The 22,702-nt window shown below is 19.6% G+C and overlaps 1 protein-coding gene and 2 pseudogenes across 1 annotated transcript, besides 2 other annotated features; 2 read left to right on the top strand and 1 right to left on the bottom strand.

Annotated features, from left to right (window-relative positions):
• Positions 1-3,922: 3,922 nt before the first annotated feature.
• Positions 3,923-5,756, top strand: PmUG01_13059700 (annotated as a pseudogene).
• Positions 3,923-5,756: a sequence feature (PIR protein, pseudogene).
• A 7,569-nt stretch (positions 5,757-13,325) lies between these two features.
• PmUG01_13059600 (fam-m protein) lies at positions 13,326-14,193 on the top strand (the record flags this gene model as incomplete). The annotated part of the gene is made up of 2 exons (XM_029007591.1): positions 13,326-13,412; positions 13,540-14,193. 2 exons carry the CDS (start codon positions 13,326-13,328, stop codon positions 14,191-14,193), a joined length of 741 nt encoding a protein of 246 aa, XP_028863964.1.
• Positions 14,194-18,578: 4,385 nt separating this feature from the next.
• On the bottom strand, positions 18,579-19,420 carry PmUG01_13059500 (annotated as a pseudogene).
• Positions 18,579-19,420: a sequence feature (Plasmodium exported protein, unknown function, pseudogene).
• Positions 19,421-22,702: the final 3,282 nt, after the last annotated feature.

Here is a 22,702-nt window from a genome sequence, read left to right as displayed (position 1 = left end):
TCATGCAATTTGCCATGATTATCGAATTAGAAACAACAAAAGCCTTATTTTGTTAATAATATGTGTTAGTTTTTTTATTGTATAAGCAGTATCCTTATTTTCTTTTTAAGTTAATTTTTGGATTGTGTTATTTCTTTACCTTTTTCTAGTGAGTGTAATGTATATATATTAGCATCGTTTAAATAAACATATTAGAGAATTTAAATTATGGGAATGATTAATGGACTATTAGTTAATTATTCTTCAAGTGTTTTGACTTTTGTGTTTATACTTACATACAGAACTTTTCATTCCATCTGTACATACACAAAAAATTAGTTAATAAGCATGATATAATATATCCCCTGTACTGTTTATCAATTTGCTTGTCCAATATTCTATAGAATTTTAAATTTAGGATAATAACATATATATATATATATATATATATGCATTTAAATTAATATTTTTTTGCGCATAAATATTTTGCAAGAAATGTATGTATGTCTATATCGCGCTTTGTATTCCCTCTATGCTATTAATAAGTAAAATACATTATATATATTATTAGTGATATTCTAAAATATAAGAAGTTAATAAACTAATAAATTTAACACTTTTGTGATAATTTATATGTTTTATGATTATATATAATGTAATAGTACGAGTCTTTTTATTAACATACTTATTACATATTTACAAAAGGTTATTACTCCGATTAAACTTTTAAAAAATATTTCTTAAACCTCTAAGGAACTACTAAGAATTTCGAAGTAGGTGAAAAGGCGAAGTAAAATAATATATTTTTTTAATATATCTTTAGTAGAAGATACATAGGAATATAAAATATTTATTAATAGATGTTATATAATTGAGATACATTGGCGTTTTATTCGTTTATCCATTCATTTGACCAAATGAATATGCATATAATTTTATATATATATTTATAGACTTAGTAAATATATAACAAATAAATGAAGTATTTAAGTCTTTTTTACACATTATTGTATACACTGATATAGATTATAATACCACATAATATAATTTGAAACAGTAAATTTAAATGAATGAATTATATGGAAAATATACTCCTTTAACACAATCATTCAATTAAAGAAAATGTTACATGAAACGTATTTTCTAATTTAATAAATTCATAAATTAATTTTTTTTTTTTTTTATATTTTTTCAAATTAATGTTCGAAGAAAATGTATATAAAACAATATTAATAATGGTATATCTAATATTTCACTAAATATATCTTTTATTTTAACTGCTGAGTAATATTATAATTTGGTCACCCCAAGAATAAATCAATATTTACATTTAAACTGAACTTACAAAATAGCTAACAAAAAAGGATACTTTTTCTTTTTAAATATTTTATTTTTAAACAAATAGATAATAAGTAATACTATATTATATATGATCAGTAGATAAGGATTTTTTGGAAAAAATATTAAATTTGGATATTTTTCGAACGTATTACTTTTTTTATAAAATATTATTTACTTTAGAACATGAAAAATGTGTAGTAATTAATAATTGTTTGCACATTTTTCTAAAAATAAATTCTGTATATCACTACATACTTTCAAAAATAAAGAAAACATTTTTAGCATCGTCATTTCAAGTTAACTTCAAACTAAAAAATAGAGCAATAACAGGGGTAAGACTGAGGAGAATTTTTAACTTAAACATTAATAACTTAATGGATTAATGGGTTCACTTGGTATACCTAATATATTGATGTATATCATATTTAAAGTAATAAATAAAAATAAGCGAGGATTATAAAAATAATTTATTTATCTAATGGTAATTGTATGATGACTATGATTAGTAATTATGAAGCGTATAAATTAAGGAATTTAACTTATGGAGATTCCCGAAATATAAAATAAATAATCTAACATAATAAGAAAAAATTTTAAAAAAGGATTTAAGGAAGATATATTTCAACAAAAATAATTAAAGCATTTTATTTACATTATGCAATGTCCATTATTATATTATTAGGTAATTCTGTGTAATCTTATGAGCGACAATAATGTAATCTGTACAGCTGTAAATACTTCTAATCAAAGAAAGTATATAACATAATAAGTAAATTATAAGAACAATATAAATAAAAATTAACATATGATACCTTTTGAAAATATATGCAATACTATTTTTTTTTTTATTCAATGTATAATGAAGTATTATTGTATGTTTTATTTTTTTTTCTAATGAAACTTCATTAAGAAAACGCACTTTTATTCGTATTTTTATTTTTCATGTAAACATGTTATATTAATATTAGAATAATAAAATATTTTATTTATGTAGCAAAACAAAAGCATAGTATGCGAACAACAAGTTATGCAAACAAAAAAACAAAAAATAAAATGATATTAAATAAAATATAAATGTAATATGTAACATAAAAATATTTATTTTCTCTTACGCATAAAATTGACAGAAAATAAATTTACTTTCCATGTATAATAATATATACAATATAACTCGTAATATTATTTTCTTAATTTTCATGTGTTAAAATTTTATTAAAACATGCTAATAATCGACTTATTCCCTAATTGCAATATTTTGTACGTTATAATTTTTAAAACGCTTAATTTTATATATATATAGTTAAAAAAATAAGAAAACATTCTCTAATATTTCCTTAATTTACTGATATAACGAATTATGTTTTAGTTTATTTATCATTAAAAAAAAGGGAAAAGTATAAAAAGGATTAAATAATCCATACAAATTGTGCCTCATAATAGTATTCCCTTTAAACATTATTTTATTTTCTTTGAAAAATTAAATAAATATTGTAATTATATTTCCCAAATTTAATATTTAACTATATTTGAATTATGATAATCGCCTTTTAGTCATATTCAAAAAAATATTTTTATTACGCTCAATAGATAAAAATATTATATTCCAACTTTTTAATGTAATTAACAATTTAAATTTTTTATTAAAAATGATCCATTTGATTAGTTTATTTTATGCATACTCGCATTGATAAAAAACATATTATACACTATGTGAACTATAATAATGAATCAAAAAAAAATATATCGACTTACAATTTATTGTGGTTATTAATAGAAATGAATAATTTGTACTATAGTTATATATATATAGGGTATCTAAAAATTAATGATATTAAAAATAAAATAAATATATTCCAAGTAAAATTTTTTATCATATTAAAAATAATTTTTTGGTTTATATTTCATTTATTGTTTTTTTTAAATATTCTTCTTTTTATATACATATTTATAATTTTTGTAATATGCGCTTAGTTAACTATAGTAATGCGCGTATAATATTATAGAGTATTGCATATAATACGGTAAAAGATAAAGTATTAATGAAATGATATTACGCTTATTTATGGAACAAAATTTTCAAAAAAGTAAATTTCGTAATTTTACAGAAATACCATATTAAGATACATACAAATACTTAAAAGTACAAAAGTGCTTGAAAATAAATGTTTGCACGGAATTACAATTTTTAATTTTTTATATTAAAAAATATATGTTCTATTAAAGAAAATAGGATAATAATAATTAATTACGTACGTACATATATATATATTTATGCATATTAGTATACAGAATAAAGTTTTGCTATAAATGGATTCCTTCTTTTTTACTATTTACTGTTATACTGTATTAACATTAAGGTTATTTCTGTTTTAATTATCCATATTAATATGATAAAATCAATACAGTTATAATTTATTTTTTAGAATGAATTAGTGCCATATTTCTTTAAGAAATATGCAAATAGATGTAATTACTAATGAAAAGTATAAAACGCTCGAAATGAACCAATTGTATATATGTAGTCATTCTTTTTACTTAAATATTAGTATATATACAGTTTTAATTATTTCATACAGTAAATACATAAAAATAATGAAAAATTATGGAAATGGTAAAAGAAGTTTATGGATACTTTCATTTTTCATAGCAATAATAATATACATACTCATTTATTAAAATGCCATTTCTAACATAGATTAACAGGATATATTTTATTATATATAAGTACTTAAGTATTTGTAAAATTCTTTTTATAAATTTAATTTTCAGGATAAAATTTTAGAAGAGTCATATCCATACAGTATATACAAAGAATTCAATGATGAATTGGTAAATGCAACAGATGAAACATACTGTAATGAATTTAAAACAATAAAACAAGATTACAAAGAAAAATCCTTTGAACTTTGTAAAAAAGTCACAAAACTTTTAGAATTTGTATTTAAAAAGCATACATCAGAAAAATATAAGGACTATTGTTCGCATTATAAAAACTGGGTATATCAAGAAGTAAGGAATTTGTTTAATGAAAGTACATCAGATAGTGATATTGAAGATGTTATTAAGAAATTTAATAAATTACAGATTGAACTTTTCACTAAGCACAGGAAACATGATTGTTCTTATAGATTTGATATTAAGAATTTGCAAGGATTGAATTATAAAGTCCAAGAGAAGTATTTGTATGATTATTTTAAAAATTATAACAATATTAAAACTAGTGAAACTTGTAATAAGTGTAAGAATGGTAAATATAAAGAATATCTTAAATCTATCAGTGTTATATATGACGATGAGAAGGAAAATTGTTGTACCCCAAGTTTTTGGGATTGTTCTAATTATTTTTTGAGTTGTAAAGACGATTTTAATCCGAGCAGACTCTTATCCGCGTTAGGATCTAATGGTAACGAAAGATGTGAGGGTCTAAAAAGTATTAAATCTATATTCAAAGATGAAAAATCAAATCCTGAGGAATTCGGGAAAGAATTTATGAGCGCAATTAATTATGGTGGATGTTATAGTCCGACAAAAGACACATTAGAAGTAGGAGATGCTAAGAGACCAGTTTGTATTTTATACTCAAATTTTGTTCCTTTACCCGTTGATGAGCCTACTGCTAGAACTGATGGACAGGAAGCGACTGTTAGTAGTTTCTCTGCAGATAATGCAAGTTCAATATCGAGGGTAGATCCAGGAAAAGATGTTGAAGTTGATGGAAAAGGAAACAGAGGGGTTCCTAGGGCTACCGACGTAAAAAAAGAAATACCATCTAGTAAACTCACACTTAACTCATATAAGTGGAGCTTTAAACAAGGAGGAAAACTAGATTGTCGAAGTAGAAGTAATAATAAAGATAGCATGCGACTTTGCGGTATATGGAAGAATTGGTTGAAGGAAAATTTGCTACACAAATAGAAGGTACTGGGGCATACAAAGTGCAGGCTGGAAGGTCATGGACAGAAGATGATTTAAAACCAGCACGCGAAAGAGTGTGGAAAAGGAGATCAGCTAATGAATCAAATATATTAAACAACATTTTTTTCCGTATTTCTACTGCAGTTACTCTAGTAATGGGAATTATTTTTATATTTTACCTTTTTTTTAAAGTAAATACAAAATTATTTTATGCTGTATGTATACATTATTAGTCACCATTTATAACATATTTTTCTTAAAATATTGTAATTGTGAAATAAACATATTATACATGTTTTTTACTTTCATATATATATTAGTTTACTCCCTTCGGATCACGTTTACGTAGACATAGAAAAAGAAAACAAAGGTATAGACTTGATTTTGCCGATTTAAGTACACGCAAACGACCAAGACGCTTCTTAAAACGTACTTATAGACATTCTGACAGGAGGAGATTTAACGTAGTAAATATAGAAGATGAGCTTCTTTCATCAAATGATTTACGGAATATCAACTGATACATATCAAAGATATTAAGAAGCCCACAAAATTGGATTATATAAACATTTCTATTTAGTAGAAATGATAAAGATCAAAGAATAGAAAGAAGAGCATAAATAAAATATAGACACTTTTATTTTAACTTTTTATATATATTTTTTATTTGTCCTTTTAGAATAATTTATTTTTTCTAACTTTTTGTCAAATACTTTTTTTGTATTTATTTAATTTTTTTTTTAATGAATTTAATTTGAACTTGCAATAATATTTGTTATATATATGGAAAAAATAACTAAAATATTCCTATCTAATAATAGTTTAAGATTCTAATGTTCCACAATTCAAAAGCTTATATTGGCAAGGCATTTTTATTTCATTTAATTATACTCATGAAATTGTACCCTGACTTCTTATTATGTGTTCTTAAAGCATAACCCATTTGAGATATATTATAGTTATATTTAAAGTAAAAATAAATTTCAATTTATTGAATTTATTTGGAACTGGTAATTTAGTCCTTATATTAGAACAATGCATCGTTAGTAAATAAAAATTGATGTAACTCGTGAAATAAAAACCAACTGTTTTATTTCTTTTTTACAAAAAAATATACTGACCAAATTATGATTAAATATTATACAATAATCAGTACTCAAACTGCATGGTTTTTCAATAAAAAGTATATATTCATATTTAACCAAATCTTTTGAATAAAATAGTATTGTATCTGAAGAACACAGTTTTTATATATATAAAGTAAATATTATATACATAGCGCAGAAGAAATATTAAGCGTGTTGCTGGATTTTTTTATTAGTAATATATATTAAATATTAGAACAGTACATAGAAACTCTATAAAAATAAACTAAAAAAAGTTCATCATTAAAAATTTTAATGCAATTATTTGTATCAAATAAAACGAAAAAAAAAGTAAATATTATAATTTAAAATTTAATCCAAGGTACCAAAAAAATATGTAATAATTTCTTCCTTGATATGTACATAATCACAATTTTAAGTGTAATTCCATTAGAAATTATTATAGTAAAAACAGTTATATCATCTAAACATTGAATATTCAGAGAAAGCAATTTTAACTCATATTGGTAGAGAAAAAAAATATATATAAAATAAAATGCAAAAACTAAAAATTAATATAGGAAAAAAAAAATATTATTAACCCTCATATATTTTGACAATACAAAAAGTGTATAATAATACCATTTTACAAATATATATTTTTCTTATATATTTTTCCTAACATAGAATATTGCTTCCTATGGAAAAATTATATAACCATAAATATATGTTAATTTAGCATCCTTCCACATACAACTATAAAAATAAGTAGAACAGTACATCCATTGCATATGCTTACAAGCATATCAGTAATTGTAATATTCCATTAATATATATATTTAATTTTGTGTAAATACGTCAGTATGATTAAGATATCTTGAAGAAATTACTTTGTATACATAGAACATATAGCACAGAAAAAGTTTTAATAGTTTCAAATGCAATATTATATAAGGAAAATAAAATAAGAATTACTTTTCATAACTTTTCATATTTTTTTTTTTAAACAATATATTTCAATTAGTATCGGAGTTGTTACAATAGAAATAAATGATACACTTAAAAATATACAACTTAATTATGCGTTAATTATTTTAGGGTTCAGTAATTATTAGTGAATATAGGAAAAACAAAAAATAGTATTTAAATGTATTTTCATATAATAATTTACTTCTATAGATTACTCTATTTTTCTATTATTTATAATCGGAAGTATGTAATTATCACGTTAAAAAATTAAAATAAAATTTGATTTCCTTTTTTTGCAACTTTTTAAAACAATTAGGCTCAACCATTTTGGTAACATTATTTTTATGGAAACATTTCATAGTATACTTTTCAATCAAATAAATAAATGTATATATATATATACATATATGTATGTGTGTATCCCTTTATTTATTTTGAACTCTGCTTCCATCCTATAATACTACGGAGAAAGAAAAATGACAATACTGAAAGATGTAAAGAGTGATATCGGTCGTGAACATAAGAACCCACGTATATCAATCCGAAACATAGGCTATTACATATATCCTGTGATTCTTGATTATCAGTTTAAAATTAAAATAACATTTAACTGAAAATTAGTTATAATATAACTATAAGCAAACGTGCAAATTGTATCATATCTGTACTTGAGATTAATGAAGAAAAACAGGAAAAGTGAAACATAGAGGGCACAAAATAGAAAACAATATATATGGCATAATTAATAGTTAAGAAGTTATTAAAATGTATAATTTATATAGCTTTAAATATATCGACTATATTGTAAAAGGAGCAGTAATTAAAAATAAGAAATTTTTATAAAATTGCATGCATTAACATTTATAAATATATATATTAACTCAAATGTCAGACTTCGAAGGATAAAAAATGTTGAAATATTTATATAATAGTAAGAATTTAATATATTCTGCACAACGAAGGAATAAGAGGAATATGTGTATAAAGTATCATCACCTAAAAAGATAGAATGCTCTAAATTGTCTAGAATTCTAGGAATCATTCAAAGAATATTACAAAGAAAGAAAGATAAGAATATGCGCAAAAAGAACATGTACAAAAGTTTAATAAATTATTTAAGAGTAAGAGAAAGGTTAAAATGTGTAATACAATAATTTTGGAAAGTAAAAATTAATTTCATATGATCTTTCTTTATTGATCACCAAAATACATAAAAAAAAAAAAATTGTTTACTCACCTATACTTATATACAATTATGTATAAATGTACAGCAAAAATATACATAGTAATGTATGATTTTAATAATTTTAATTAATCCATAATGGAAGAATTTAAATTATTTATTATTTATCCCTTTATAAGGTCAAAATGATTTATTAAGGAGTAATATATTTTTATTATTTTAGGAAATTTTTATTATCTTATAATAAATAAAAAATCAAAGAAAAAAATTTTAATTTTAATACTATATTGCAAAAATGACGTATATAATTTTATATAATAATTTATTTATTATTCGTAAAGCTTACTCATTTTTTTTTTTTTTGTTAGTTAATAATCTAAATATGATAGTTCTAATATATTTAAGAGTACCCATTTTTCTATCATGATACAAGTTAATTTCTTATATAATGTAAAATAACTAATAATTCAATCATAAAGTATCTTTAGAGTGTCATTAAATTATGTATGTATAATTTTTTATAACAATTTTAAAATATATAAAATTATTATTTTTTATTAATTTATCATTTTTATTTTTAATTATATCATCCTATTTCTAATCGCTTGAATAAAGAAAAAAATTTTTATATGTCCAAATTTTTATTTTTAATACTATTTATTATATTACCAAAAATTTTGAACTTCTGTTAAATGCAATTAAATCTAAAATCATATAATAAAATTACGTATAATAGTGTTAAAAAAAGTATAAGATTAATTTATCTTATATAAGATAATAAAAGTAAACTATCTTAATTTGTATATTTTTGATCTCAAACAAAAAATTAAGCACTTTTAATTAAAAAATATATATTTGTAATATTGCATTACTACATTTGAATTAAATTTTATTAAATCATTATTATTATTTATATTTTTTGTTATTTTAATGTATTGCTCATTGTCAAACCTTTATACTATAATTACTCTCTTAGTTTGAACAATTATTTTTATTCTGTTGTAAAATGAATACCGTTGTAATTATTCTAGAACAATTATTCAAGACTTATATAAAATATTTATTTTCGCAGTACCATTAACCTAATGCACATAGTATAAGTAAAAAATTACATAAATAAAAGAAAAAAATTTTAAAAAGTAAATGAAACACACAAAAGTTAAAAGTTATTTTGTCACATAAAAAATATCTTTATTCAATAATTCCACTTAATTATAAATTTCCTATTTGAAAAATAGTTTACATCTTATCATTCCTAAATTGCTCCCTATGCGTCATTATCTTATAACCAGAAAAATATTAAAATTCCATGTTATGCAGTATACTTATCTCCATACAAGTTGTACAAACTTCTTAATTATTTTTTTTAAAATATATACAAAAAAAAAAAGAAATATGAAGACAGAATCTAAAAAAAAAATTATAAAGAATTATACGCGGTACATACTAGAAATCAAACAGGAATACACAGAATTTAATATATATCATTACTAAATCCTTCATCTTTAGAATATAAATGGGAATTAGAAGAAAACCATATAAAACATATAAATCTACACCAAGGGATTTACCCAAAAGTAATTATGATTTCTATTCAATATTAACCAACCAATATATACGATTCTACTAATATGTATGCTTATGCCACAACATTTCATGCGACAAAGAAAAAGTAAGACACAATAATAAAAAAAAAAGTACAACTTAAAATGAGAAAAAATGTAAAAGTAAAATAAAAGCATCCAATGAAGATTCATCAAAGAATACGCAATATAATAAACAAGGTAAGTAATATAATTCTTATATATTTGAAACAAAAAAATATTCATGTTTGGAAAAAAAAATATTCAAATAATTTAATTATCTAGGTTTTCTCAAGGAATATATGGCAATTAGTAACAAGACTTACAAAAAAATAATACTTAAAAAATACGGATTAAGAATTATTTTACCTGTATTATTGTTCTTGTTTTTATTAATAATATCCACAATACAGTTAACATCACATTTCATATATAAGAAAATGTGATGGTTGAATTTTGATTGGTCTAATACTCAAATAGAAGAATTAGATAAGGAAATATTGTCAATCACATTAGAAAATTTAAAAGATAGTTTCCCATGGATATGAAGGTCTTAGATGCAGATCCCACTAACGCCCAAATTTCTGTTCTAGGACAATCAATTGGCCAACTAATATATTTCTTTTCTTTCATTATATTAGGTATCACACTTATATTAAAGGTTTTTTACGATCATATGTTAAAAATATAAAAAAATTAAGTTCAGTAAAAGATAATATACATAGTAAGGAATATATATATATTCCTAAAGAATTTCCAAGTATATAGTAATAGATATAATATTTTTATTCTTAATAAACATAATCATAATTTCTTAAATTCTCTATATATCCCAATATATATATGACATTTTTGACAGACAAAAATGAAACAATATGTTCTTAGTTTTTTCGCGAATTTGAACCTTTTAATGTTCTTTAATTTGTAATATAAAAATTTTTTTGAACTTGACTAAATATTAAGAATTCGTACACACATATTTTTAAGCATAGTTTCATTTAAAAAATATACATATATACATATATATATATATATACTTTAAATTAGCATATGACATCACACAACATATATAATTATTAAAGTAAAATATTTATATTCTACCAAAAAATTGTTTCTTTTCTTTTTTGTCTTATTACTGTCTAAAATGATAATTTGTTTAGTCTACTAAGAAAATATATTATTAGTTTTGAATCAAAAATAAACGTATCTTATTTTTTATTGAATGAAAAGAAGTTAATATACTTCATTATATTTATATATATATATTTTAATTATATATGAAATTTAATATTCTATAAGTTGTACTCTATGTGGAGCATGACATAAAGTGTATTAATTTAAATGCCTTTTTCACGGACATCCCTTTTTTTGTACATGATATATGTATATATAAATTTATATTAATAAATTATTCTTATTAATTATTAATTATTTATAATTCTTATATAAATTATGAATTATATATCCTTAGAAACATTTAAGATTTCAAATAAATTACTATTTAATTATTCATATTAATTGTGGTGTAAATTAAATTTTTAATAAACGAATTAAATATATATAATAACGTAAGTATATAAATACAACAAATATAGACATTTTATTCTTTTAAAAGTTAAATTAACAAATAAAATACGGTTATATATTAAAAAATAATTTGTTTAAATTGTTTTCTGTTCTCTTTTTAGTTTTTTTCATAATGATATATGGCTCGAGTTGTATTATGTAACTATAAATATAAAAATTTTCATTTAACATATTAAAAAAAATGTATTTTTTTCTGAAATAATTCAATGATAAATAGATAAATATTTCTTTATATACTCTACTTTTACTTTGTCCATAAATATATTTTGTAATATTTTAGCACTTTAAAGATGTACAAAAATATATGTTATTTATATTAAGCATTATTAATTATCTGTATTCTAATAATAATTTAAAAAAAAATAAAATTCGTAAAAAAAAAAATTATCTTTTTGTAGATAATATATAAATACTTATCTTTTTTTTTCTTTTGGATAAGTATAATTTATTTTTAAAAAGTAAATATTTTTTTAAATGCTTAATTAAATAAATATAGTTTGTAAGTTTTTGTCTACAGCATTTTATTGGGTAGTTTTCAAATATTAAATTTTATTTTTCATAGACTCAAATGAAAATTATAATTTGAATATAAGTTCTACTTATTAAATTTACATACTCTTTAAATATAATCATTTAACTGGTGAAATAACTTATCCCTTTTTTTTCCTTTGCAAGTTTCCACATGTGATATACAGAAAATTAGGCAGGTACATATGGTCATATCAGCATAGAAAAATTAAAAATATTTCTTATTAGAATATTAATAGTACATTTAAAATTATGTTTACTATTCATATATCTTCTAAATATATATTATTAATTAAAAAAAATAAATTAGTTGAATATGAATATTTTTTTTATAGAAATAACATTATAAATTAATCTTAATTTAGAATTAAAATTTTTAAAAATTATGGAAATAAAATAGAAAATCAGATTTTATACATCATTACATTATACCTATTTTTTCATAGATTATATAATATTATATTAAAAACTTGATTTTTAAAAATTATATTATAGCTTATAAAAAAATACCCATGTTTACTCAATAAGTAATGCAATTTCTGTATGTAACACAACAGGCTTCACAAAAGAAATTTTCTTTTTCTATTAATATATTTCAATATATAATATATTTTAGGAATAATAACTTATTGAAATATGTCTTTATAAAATTAGAATTATTTAAAGGATAACCTTTTTAAAATTAGCAATTATATTTTTAATATGAAGAGCATTATATAATATATATATTCTCTACATTCTGCATGCTATGTAAACTAAGTATTTTTGTATAATAATAAATCGTATATTTTTTTTTTTGTTTATTCTCAATAAGATTAATACGTAATCTATTTAATCAGTTATTTAGAGTAAATAAGTACATAATATTTTTTCAATATTTATAAATAAATATATATTATTTTATTTTAATGAATGTTAGTTATTTTTTTTTTTTTATATCATTAACGTTAAAAACTTTTTAAATATTTTTAAAGATTTATTCCTTGTATATACAGTAAAATACATAGTAATTATATATATTTTATTAAATATTTTTGAAGTAATAAAAACAAATTCTTTTAAAAATAAATATAGCATCCCTTATAATAAGCAGTAAAATAAATAGTTATTAATTTTTCCCTTGCTGAATATATATGTATATTAATAATCTATACAATGGAACAAAAAATTAATACCACCTTATTTTTCAAAATTTCTGCGTTTATGATTTTAAGTTGGATATGTCATTTTTGTTGTGATACAGTATGATAATGTTATATATGGATTTCTGTAAATTTTATATTTTTTATGTTTTATTTTTTTTAATAATTTTTATTATTATTAGATTATTTATTGTATGAAATAACGTATATTAACATAATTTTTTTAGAGAACTAATAACAAATTGTTAATTGAGAATTGGGTACCATGTAAAAGATTAAATACAAGAAGTTATCGTTTACTAGCAAAATATAAAAAGAATAAAGATTCAAATATTCTAGATCTTAAAGAGGATAAACCATTCAATGGAGAGATTAACAAAGGAAAAAACAGACAGTCTAATAGAACTTTATTAAATAAGGCGCAGTACTATACAGAAGTTATAGATTATGAAAATGGGATGTTTGATGGTAAATACTTCCATTTTGAAAAAAAATTAATTAATAAAAATGACTATGATGATTTACTTGAAAAAAAAAGGAGAATTTGTGATATAGATTTAAAAAAAATTAAATTCAGAAAATACAGATATGGAGCTTTTATAACTTTCATTTTTTTCTTGTTCGCATTTGGATTGCCAATATTACAACATTTTAAGTACTTGAAAACTGCAGGGGATGAAATTAAAACTGCATTAAATTTGCAAACAGTATGGTCAGCAGTAGAAGGTATCTTGAAGGGAGCGAAAGAATACTTTTTCTTAATATCATTTGGGATATTAATGGTTATATTATCTGTCTCACTTCTAATAGGGTTATATAAGCTCTTAATAAATAATGAAAAATATAATAAAATTAAGTTAATGTCTGAATTAAATGAATAATTAGAAGTAAACATTTTTATGTAAGGAAGTTATCAACAATAACTAATATATATAATATTTTTACGGAATACATTCTTATAAAACATACTTATAACTGTTATTATTTTATAAATACATGTATGTATAATTTTTCTTTTTAATACAGAAGAAAAAAAAAGTTAAATTAATCATTTTTTCATTAATATGAATGTTATGATATTTTTAAAAGTTTATTTTATATTATTTGTTCACTTTAATTGCATATTATGTTTTAATATATATAATATTCCTATATCAATAGAATCTTATAAAAAATATAGTTTTGTGCACAAAAAATTAATATATAATAGAACAATACAAATCATTGTATACGAATAATACCTTAGCTATATTCGAACTAACAATGTTACTTCATGTTTTTATATTCCTGTAGAATGCAATGATTTTCATGATTCATCTTATGGTAAAAATTCATAATTATCTTTATAATGATAATAAATATGACTTTTTTAGATTTTAATTAAACAAAATAAATGTATATTATTACTTTGACGTATAAAAACAAATTTTATTTATTTTAAAAAATAACTGTTAATATTTATTTTATAAAATAATAATTATGAGAAATATATTATAATCTATATATGTTGTAACATACATTATAATATATTCTTATTTCTTTTTTTTGAAAATTATATATCATATTTTATAAATATATTAAAAAATAATGTCCCTATAAAATGTGTATTATTTATAATTTTTTAATAAATTGAGACTACAATGTCATCAGAAATAAATGAATAATTTAAGCCATTAAATGCTTTATTAATGTTCATAATTATGCTGTTAATCTCATACTGAAAATTTAATTAAGTATATATTATGTTGAAAATTTAAAAATGTACTATATATATATTATTTTTTTTTTTAGTAAATTAAATGTATAAAATAACGAATTAAATATTATCATATATGAAGAAATAATATATTTAAAATTCTTCCTTTTTTATCTTAGTTTTTTCAAAATAGTTCACTTCTAAGAACTTGTTATATATATATAAATATAAAAATTTTCTTTTAAGGTAGCAAAATTACATATAACTTTTCATAATATTATATAAATATATGTATGCATATATTTAAATATATGTTATAATTTTTCCTAAGGTTTATATATATATTATATAGAGCGTTAATACCGTTTTTAAGATGTATAAATATATGTATAGTTTATACTGACAATAAATAATATCTTAAAAAATAAATCTTATTTTTAAAACAGAATAAAAATGAAAAAATGAATTATTTTTTTATAGATAATTTATAAATGCGTAACATTCATTTTATATTTTAAGCATGTTTTAATAATATATATTTAAAAAGTTAATCTATTTTTTTTTTTTTTACAATATTTAATTAAATAAATATAAGAAATTACACATTCAAACTTTTTGCACCTAATTTTTATTCAATAAATTTGAATTTTCATAGATTTTGATGGAAATTGTAGAGAAATATTAATATATTTTTTATTTCTAATTACTTCATATATTTCAAAATGTACTGTTTAAACCATTGTATAAAAAATTCGTATATTTTTCCTTGTAAATGTATACATGGGATCTACATAAAATGAGACGAACACCTGTGGACAATTCTGTATGGAAAATTAAAAATGTTAAAATTAGAATTTTAATAAGATAATTAATTATTTTCATTATTTTATTTTCTAATTTTTCTTTTTGTTTGTATTATATATAACTATTATTTGTTAAAATACATATTTTCTTGTAAACAATTTTCTTGTGCATAGATGTACGATGTAATCCTATTGTGATAATATATATATATATATATATGTATATATTTTCTTTTTTACATTTAAAATTATAATAAAAATAAAATAATCATTTCTAAAAACAAGATATAAATGGTATTAACATTTTAATTTGAAGTCATCTAAAGTTTTAAGATACCCGTACATAATTATCTAAAATTTTGAAAAAAATATTGCAATAAAAATTATTACAAAGTTTTTGTTTCCTATACACCATATTATAACTATCCTTATTTTTATTTTTATATTATTCATAGTAAGACTTAATATACATACTTTAATGATTTAAATTTTTTCCTCATAAAAACGGGGTTAACACATGAAAATTCGTAACTAATCTGTTTATTAGTTATATTATGAAATAAATTACAAAACTGTAAAAAAACAATTTATTAATAATAATTAAATTAATTCAAACTTTCAAAAATCCTTCAGAATACATATTTTTTTTAAAATGTTCTTTATATCCCTATACATTTAATAGAAATTTTTATAGTTTTATGCGTTTAATTTTGCCAAGAATAAAGATATAAATTTTTTTTTGTCATCGATATATTTTATGATAAGTATATATATATATTTTTATAAAACATAATTGAATCAAAATTAAATAAGTATAATAATAAAAGGATAAAAATAAGAATCCTATAGTTTATTGAAAGAATGTAGTAATGTGTAAAATTAAAAAACGTCTACAAAAAATTGTAATAAAAATTACATAACACCAATATGTATTCTATATTTTTTATAGAACTAACCTAATATCTAAGCCTTGAAATAGTTAATTTTGCCTTGACTAAATGTGTAAAACATAAGTATATCTCATTATTAAAGGAATATATATATATATTAACATTTTTCTTTCTTCTAGATACATTATTACTTATAATAATTATTTATCTTGAACATAAATTCTATAATAATTGATTATTCTTCTTCCAATCAATTATGTCATTAACGTTATATAGTTATGGTATATATAACATTTTTTATCTCAGTGCATTGTTTAAAAATAAAAGATAATATATCACATACATTGTCAAACAAAATTTTATTTTCCCTTTGTTTCATTAATTAACCATTGTACATTGACATTAACAACTAGTTTATTAATTCTTCTTAACTATTCTATTAATGCTAATAGAATCACAAAAATATATATTCTAATGAATAAAGAAAATGAGTGAAATTTCGATTCTCATCTAATATTTTTTTACAAAAATATTTTTCTTATTTTACTATAGTACTTTATTAATATTAATTTATATTTTTATTAATCTATTATATTAAAACGTTATTTAACACATTTATATAGTATGAACATTTAACTACATTTGACAAATAAAAAATTAAAAAAAAAAAACAAAAAAAATAAAGAAATGAATAAAGTTATGTTAATGCTCCTTTTATAAAACATATAATTCAATAAATATACAAAAAAAAATATAAAACAAACATAAATTAAATAATCAATTTGAATTATTAATTATTTATTCCTTTTTTTATACATAAATATTATTAAGGTGTATCCTTCTAAAACAGTTAATAAAAAATAAATGTAATTTTCCATGTTACATTAAACATTGGAAACTACTGTTCACCCAAAACATTAAAGTGAAATGTGTAAATATAATTATATTTATAATTCAAAAGAAGCATATTCCTGAATAAAATTATTAAAATAAACAAAAATGGTTCTTATCGATTATCTTATAAGATTTAAAATATCATAAATACCATATATCTTTTTGTGCCTTGGAAAGAAATTTATATCATTGATTAAACAAATTATATTATAATAGTAAAAAGACAGTGAAACGAAATAAATGAAAATTAATTATTTCATATATTATATGAAATTACATGTGTTATCTGATTTATTAGGATTCATTGGTTTTCTTTTTTGTAAATTTAATCTTAGCTATTATAAAGAAAATATAAATCAAACGTAAAAAAACAAATTGTATTTTGATAAGATTGATTTAACTAGTTATTCATCTGTTATGTATACACAAACAAAAAAAAGAAAAAAATGAAAACATATATATAACAATATTAGTATATTCATTCACGTTGTTTCTTCAAAAGAAAAACAAGTTATGTTTATTCTTAATAAGAAAAATTAATCATACATTTTTTAATTTCTGCAAAAAATAGAAAATAAGACTAAAATAAGATAAAAAAGAGTCCAGAATGTTTTTTTTACAATTACAAACATAAATTGACACATACATCAATGAAAATATATAAACTGTTCTTTTATATATATTTATGAAGCTACATACATTTTTCAAAAAAATCTTGTTATATACAAAATTATATATATAAATGATAATATTGTTGTAAAATGAAAAGATAATTTAAAATTAAATGTGGAAAAGTTTAAAATATTCACATTTATAAAAAAAATTAAAAATGTAACTTTTTACTCTTGAGGATCAAAAAAACCCGTCATCTGCAGGTCTACCTATTGTATCTCTGAAATTATAGATATGTTCGTTAATTGTGTTTATCAATTAGAAAATTATATATTTTAATAGTCATAAAATACTATTTTATGTAATGAATGTTATTCTGTGAAGTTCATTTTACTTTTTAAATGTAATAATTCTTTATGGTTTGCAGTTTTTCTTAGGATATAAAAAAGCCTTACTAAAACTATAATCCATAATATATATAATGATCCAAAATATTTTAATAAATCTATAGTGCTTATAGAGCCTAGGCTATCATACAACAAATATATTAACATAGCTAATGCTACTCCAACTACTAAATGGAAGATAAATAAAGCAAAAAATGCCTCATATTTTTTTTTGTATACATATTTTTATAAACTTAAAATCAGCATTTGTACTATACCTACGTACATTTTTATAATATATTTTGTCTAACATTCTTTTTCCAGAATAAGTATTTACACTATTGTACACAGAAGATTTACTTTTCCAAGCTTGTTTATAGGCTCTTGAATTAATGGATGTACATTCATTTCGCAGTTTATTTTTTCCTTTGGATACTCTTTTATTATTAGATATATGTTTCTTTTCATAATCTCCATTATTTAGAATATCTTCTTTTTTCCATACGGAATTTAAGCACATTTCCTTATTATGCATTGCTAGTAAACGATAAGTTCTTGTACATGATTTTTTATCACTAATTTCTTTCTCATCTAAATATTTACAAAAGTACTCTAAAGTAACAAAAGTAATATATACCATTTAAAAAAATAAAAAAATCCATGCTAAAAATAAATATTATTAGAACTAAAAAAGAAAAAAATTGAATAACAAAGATAACTTTAATTAAAACATATTATACCACATCATTATTAAAACGACACATCCGTGTTAAAAAGATAAATGTCTCAATTTTAATAAAAAACAATAACTTAAATTTCCTTTTCATAATGTAGATTCCTAATATTGTATTATTTCCTGTTAATAACAAATTATTGATAATAAATATTCTTTCAATGACAAGAAACACTAAAAATGTTTTTCATAAAAAATTAATAATATCCATATAATAAGTATAATACATTTTACAACATAGAAAATATAAGAGAACTCTAAAATGTTATTACCTTATTTTAACATTAATGTTATTTATAAAAAACTAACATTAATTATAACATAATTTGAATGTATTCATAATTATTTAAAACACTTAATTTAGTTATTTAATAAGTTACCTTAATCAAAAAATTTTTTTTATTAATCCCTTTTTAAATAAAATAAAAATAATATTTCATAATAGTAAAAAATATTCAATTTATATAAAATATAATTAATAATATGTTTCTGCATATTAAGAAATAATTGCTAATTTTAATAATATTTTCTTATTGATAATTCTTTTTTGCTAAATATTATATTTCGGAGCAAATGATTGATATTTTTAAAATCTATTAATTATCATAACAATATAATAATTGTAATGATAAACGAAAAAACAAAAAATTTCATAAAATTGGTGCTAAATTAATTATAAATCTCGTATTTCATATGATTCATGATATAATTTTAAAATAAAAATTAGATTTTCATTTGTAAGAAAAAAAAAATATATATAAGGAAAATAAAAAATCAAAGTTGTTCGTGTTTCTCTAATAAATTTTGAATATTATAATTTCTAATTAATATTTATTTTTACCGTTATTTCTAAATGATAATATTTAAAATTTGTTCCAATTATATATTTTTTTTAATAAAATTTATACTTTTAAAAGTGGTATTAAATTAAAAAAAAAAAAAAAAGTATATAAAGAAAAATTGTTATAAAAATCTTGCTTTACAATAGCATATGAAATTATATGTTTTTCTAATGAAACATATTTACAATATGAATGTTATAACCTGAATTTATATGTACACAATGAATACAAAAAAATGAAAAATATATAATTCCGCAAAATATACAATATAATAATTTGTATACTTATAAATTTTGAAAAAATAAATTATTTTTTGTTTATTCATTTGCAAATAAATTATATTAGAAACATATTTTAGAAATGTAATTTAATAAACATAAAATAATATTTTGATAAAAATATCTTTAACAGCAAAAATACACTCCATTAATATATTTATGTTCTCTATATATTATAGCAGACAAAAAATGATAAATTACAAAATAGTTCTTAAATTAATAAATAAATCTAATCATCTAATATAAAATTCAATTTTTTTTTTTTTTTAAATATTACACTTCTACAAAAAAATAAACTAAAAAAAGTTACACAAAAAGGTAACACTATTGTATTTACACTGATATAAGTTAATATCGATTTTAGCCCGATATTTATAAAATAACATTTTAAATTTCTTTGGGTTTTCATACATTTTATGAATGCCACCTTTTTACTCTAACATAATATTACCATATATAATAAATGTTAACCCAGTTAAAATTGTATAATAGTAATAAATATATATTATAAAATAAAATACGAAAACTAAGAACACTATATATTAAAATACTGATAAAAATTTGCTTATAAATTCAATTTTTTTGTTTTAGAAACATTCATAGTTTGTAAACATATTTTTAAAACATCTGTTTTTATGTAGTTTTTTATTTCGCTAAATAATTTCAGTCTTTCCTAAATTAAGAAATAATAAACAAATAGTTTAATTTTATAGCAAAATAATCAATTTTTCTCTTGTTACATATATATATTACAGTACAATTGTGTCTTTATACATATAAATAGCACAATAAATTTTATATGCTTTTCACTTTATATGTTTTTTATATTTAATAAAAAATATTATTAATATATAGCTATATAACAAGTTGAACATAAAATAATTTTAAAATTCAATTTTCAAAATATTATTTTCATTTTCATACTAGATATATAATACTGTATTTTCAAAAAATAATTCGTTTATTTAAAAATTTAATTTTTACTTAAAATAATTTTTTGTTTACATGGTTTCATCTGTAATTTAAAGTAACAAATATTCCGAAGTTCTACAAAGAAAAACTGTTTATATTTTTACAATCTTATAATTTAATGCATAAATTATATGTTTTATTATATCTAGAAAGTTTTCATAATTCAATTAATATATCCTGTCTTCTCATCTATGCTGAAAAATGTTACTAATTATTTAACAGTCGTATAAATTGATGTTACAAAAAAAGTCAATAATTCTTGCATGCAGTTGAAAATGATTAAATATTAATATGCTAATCACAATAGTCATATATTTTAATATAAACATTTACCGTTCTTAAAATAATTGAATTATCTATATGAAGCTACTGATTCTCAATAAAAATCAGTTACTAAAAAATGCTCAGTATAATGTTTGCTATCGTGAGAAGAAGCAAATCCACATGCTGATTTTTAATGGTTTATCTCTTTATATCCAATAATTACATTAACTCTTATTATATTATTTTTCTTCTTTTTTTTTTCCTAACACCACAATTAATTCCAATTAAAAATATAGATTCTCTTTCTACAATTCCTCTAATTACTTTGACATAAATAATTTTTTTTGAAGGAGTTGAATTTACGATATGTAATTTTTTTAAAATGAGTTAATTTCATCTAGACATTTTTCTTTAATTCTATAGGAAAGAAACTAAATATTTTTAATTATCTTGAAAAAATAGTGAAAATTTACCGATAAATTGATCTAAAATTATCAAATGTATTCTGTAGACAGCATATATTATATAAAATATCATAATTCATCAAATTCTAATTTATAAATTTTCATCAGTGGACACATCATTTCTTATGAATTTGTATTTGAACAAGTTAATTAAAGAGTACTTTAAAACAATATAAAAATAAAAAATGTTAAATCAAAATACTTCATTAATAATAATTCAAATGTAACATTATACATATTAACATGTTTCTAAAAGAAATATACAGATTTAATATAACAATATGCCAGTAAACAAGATGAAGTATCTAAAAAAACACAACATAAAATTAAAGGATAATTATTTTATATAAATTTACTATATATGTTGAGAATATAATGGAGATACAATAATACATTAATATTAACTACATAACCAATATTAACGTAATAACTCAAGGATAAAATAATTAGGATATATAGTACTTATAATAAAACATCTAACTATATAATATATATATATGAGAAAATTCATTAAACATATATACATAATTTTAGTACTTTGTATAATGGTAATATG

Source organism: Plasmodium malariae (genome assembly GCF_900090045.1).
Source record: "Plasmodium malariae genome assembly, chromosome: 13".
Taxonomy (NCBI): Eukaryota; Apicomplexa; class Aconoidasida; order Haemosporida; family Plasmodiidae; genus Plasmodium; species Plasmodium malariae.
The sequence above is the reverse complement of the archived record's forward strand: the minus strand, read 5'-3'. Positions and strand labels throughout refer to the sequence as shown.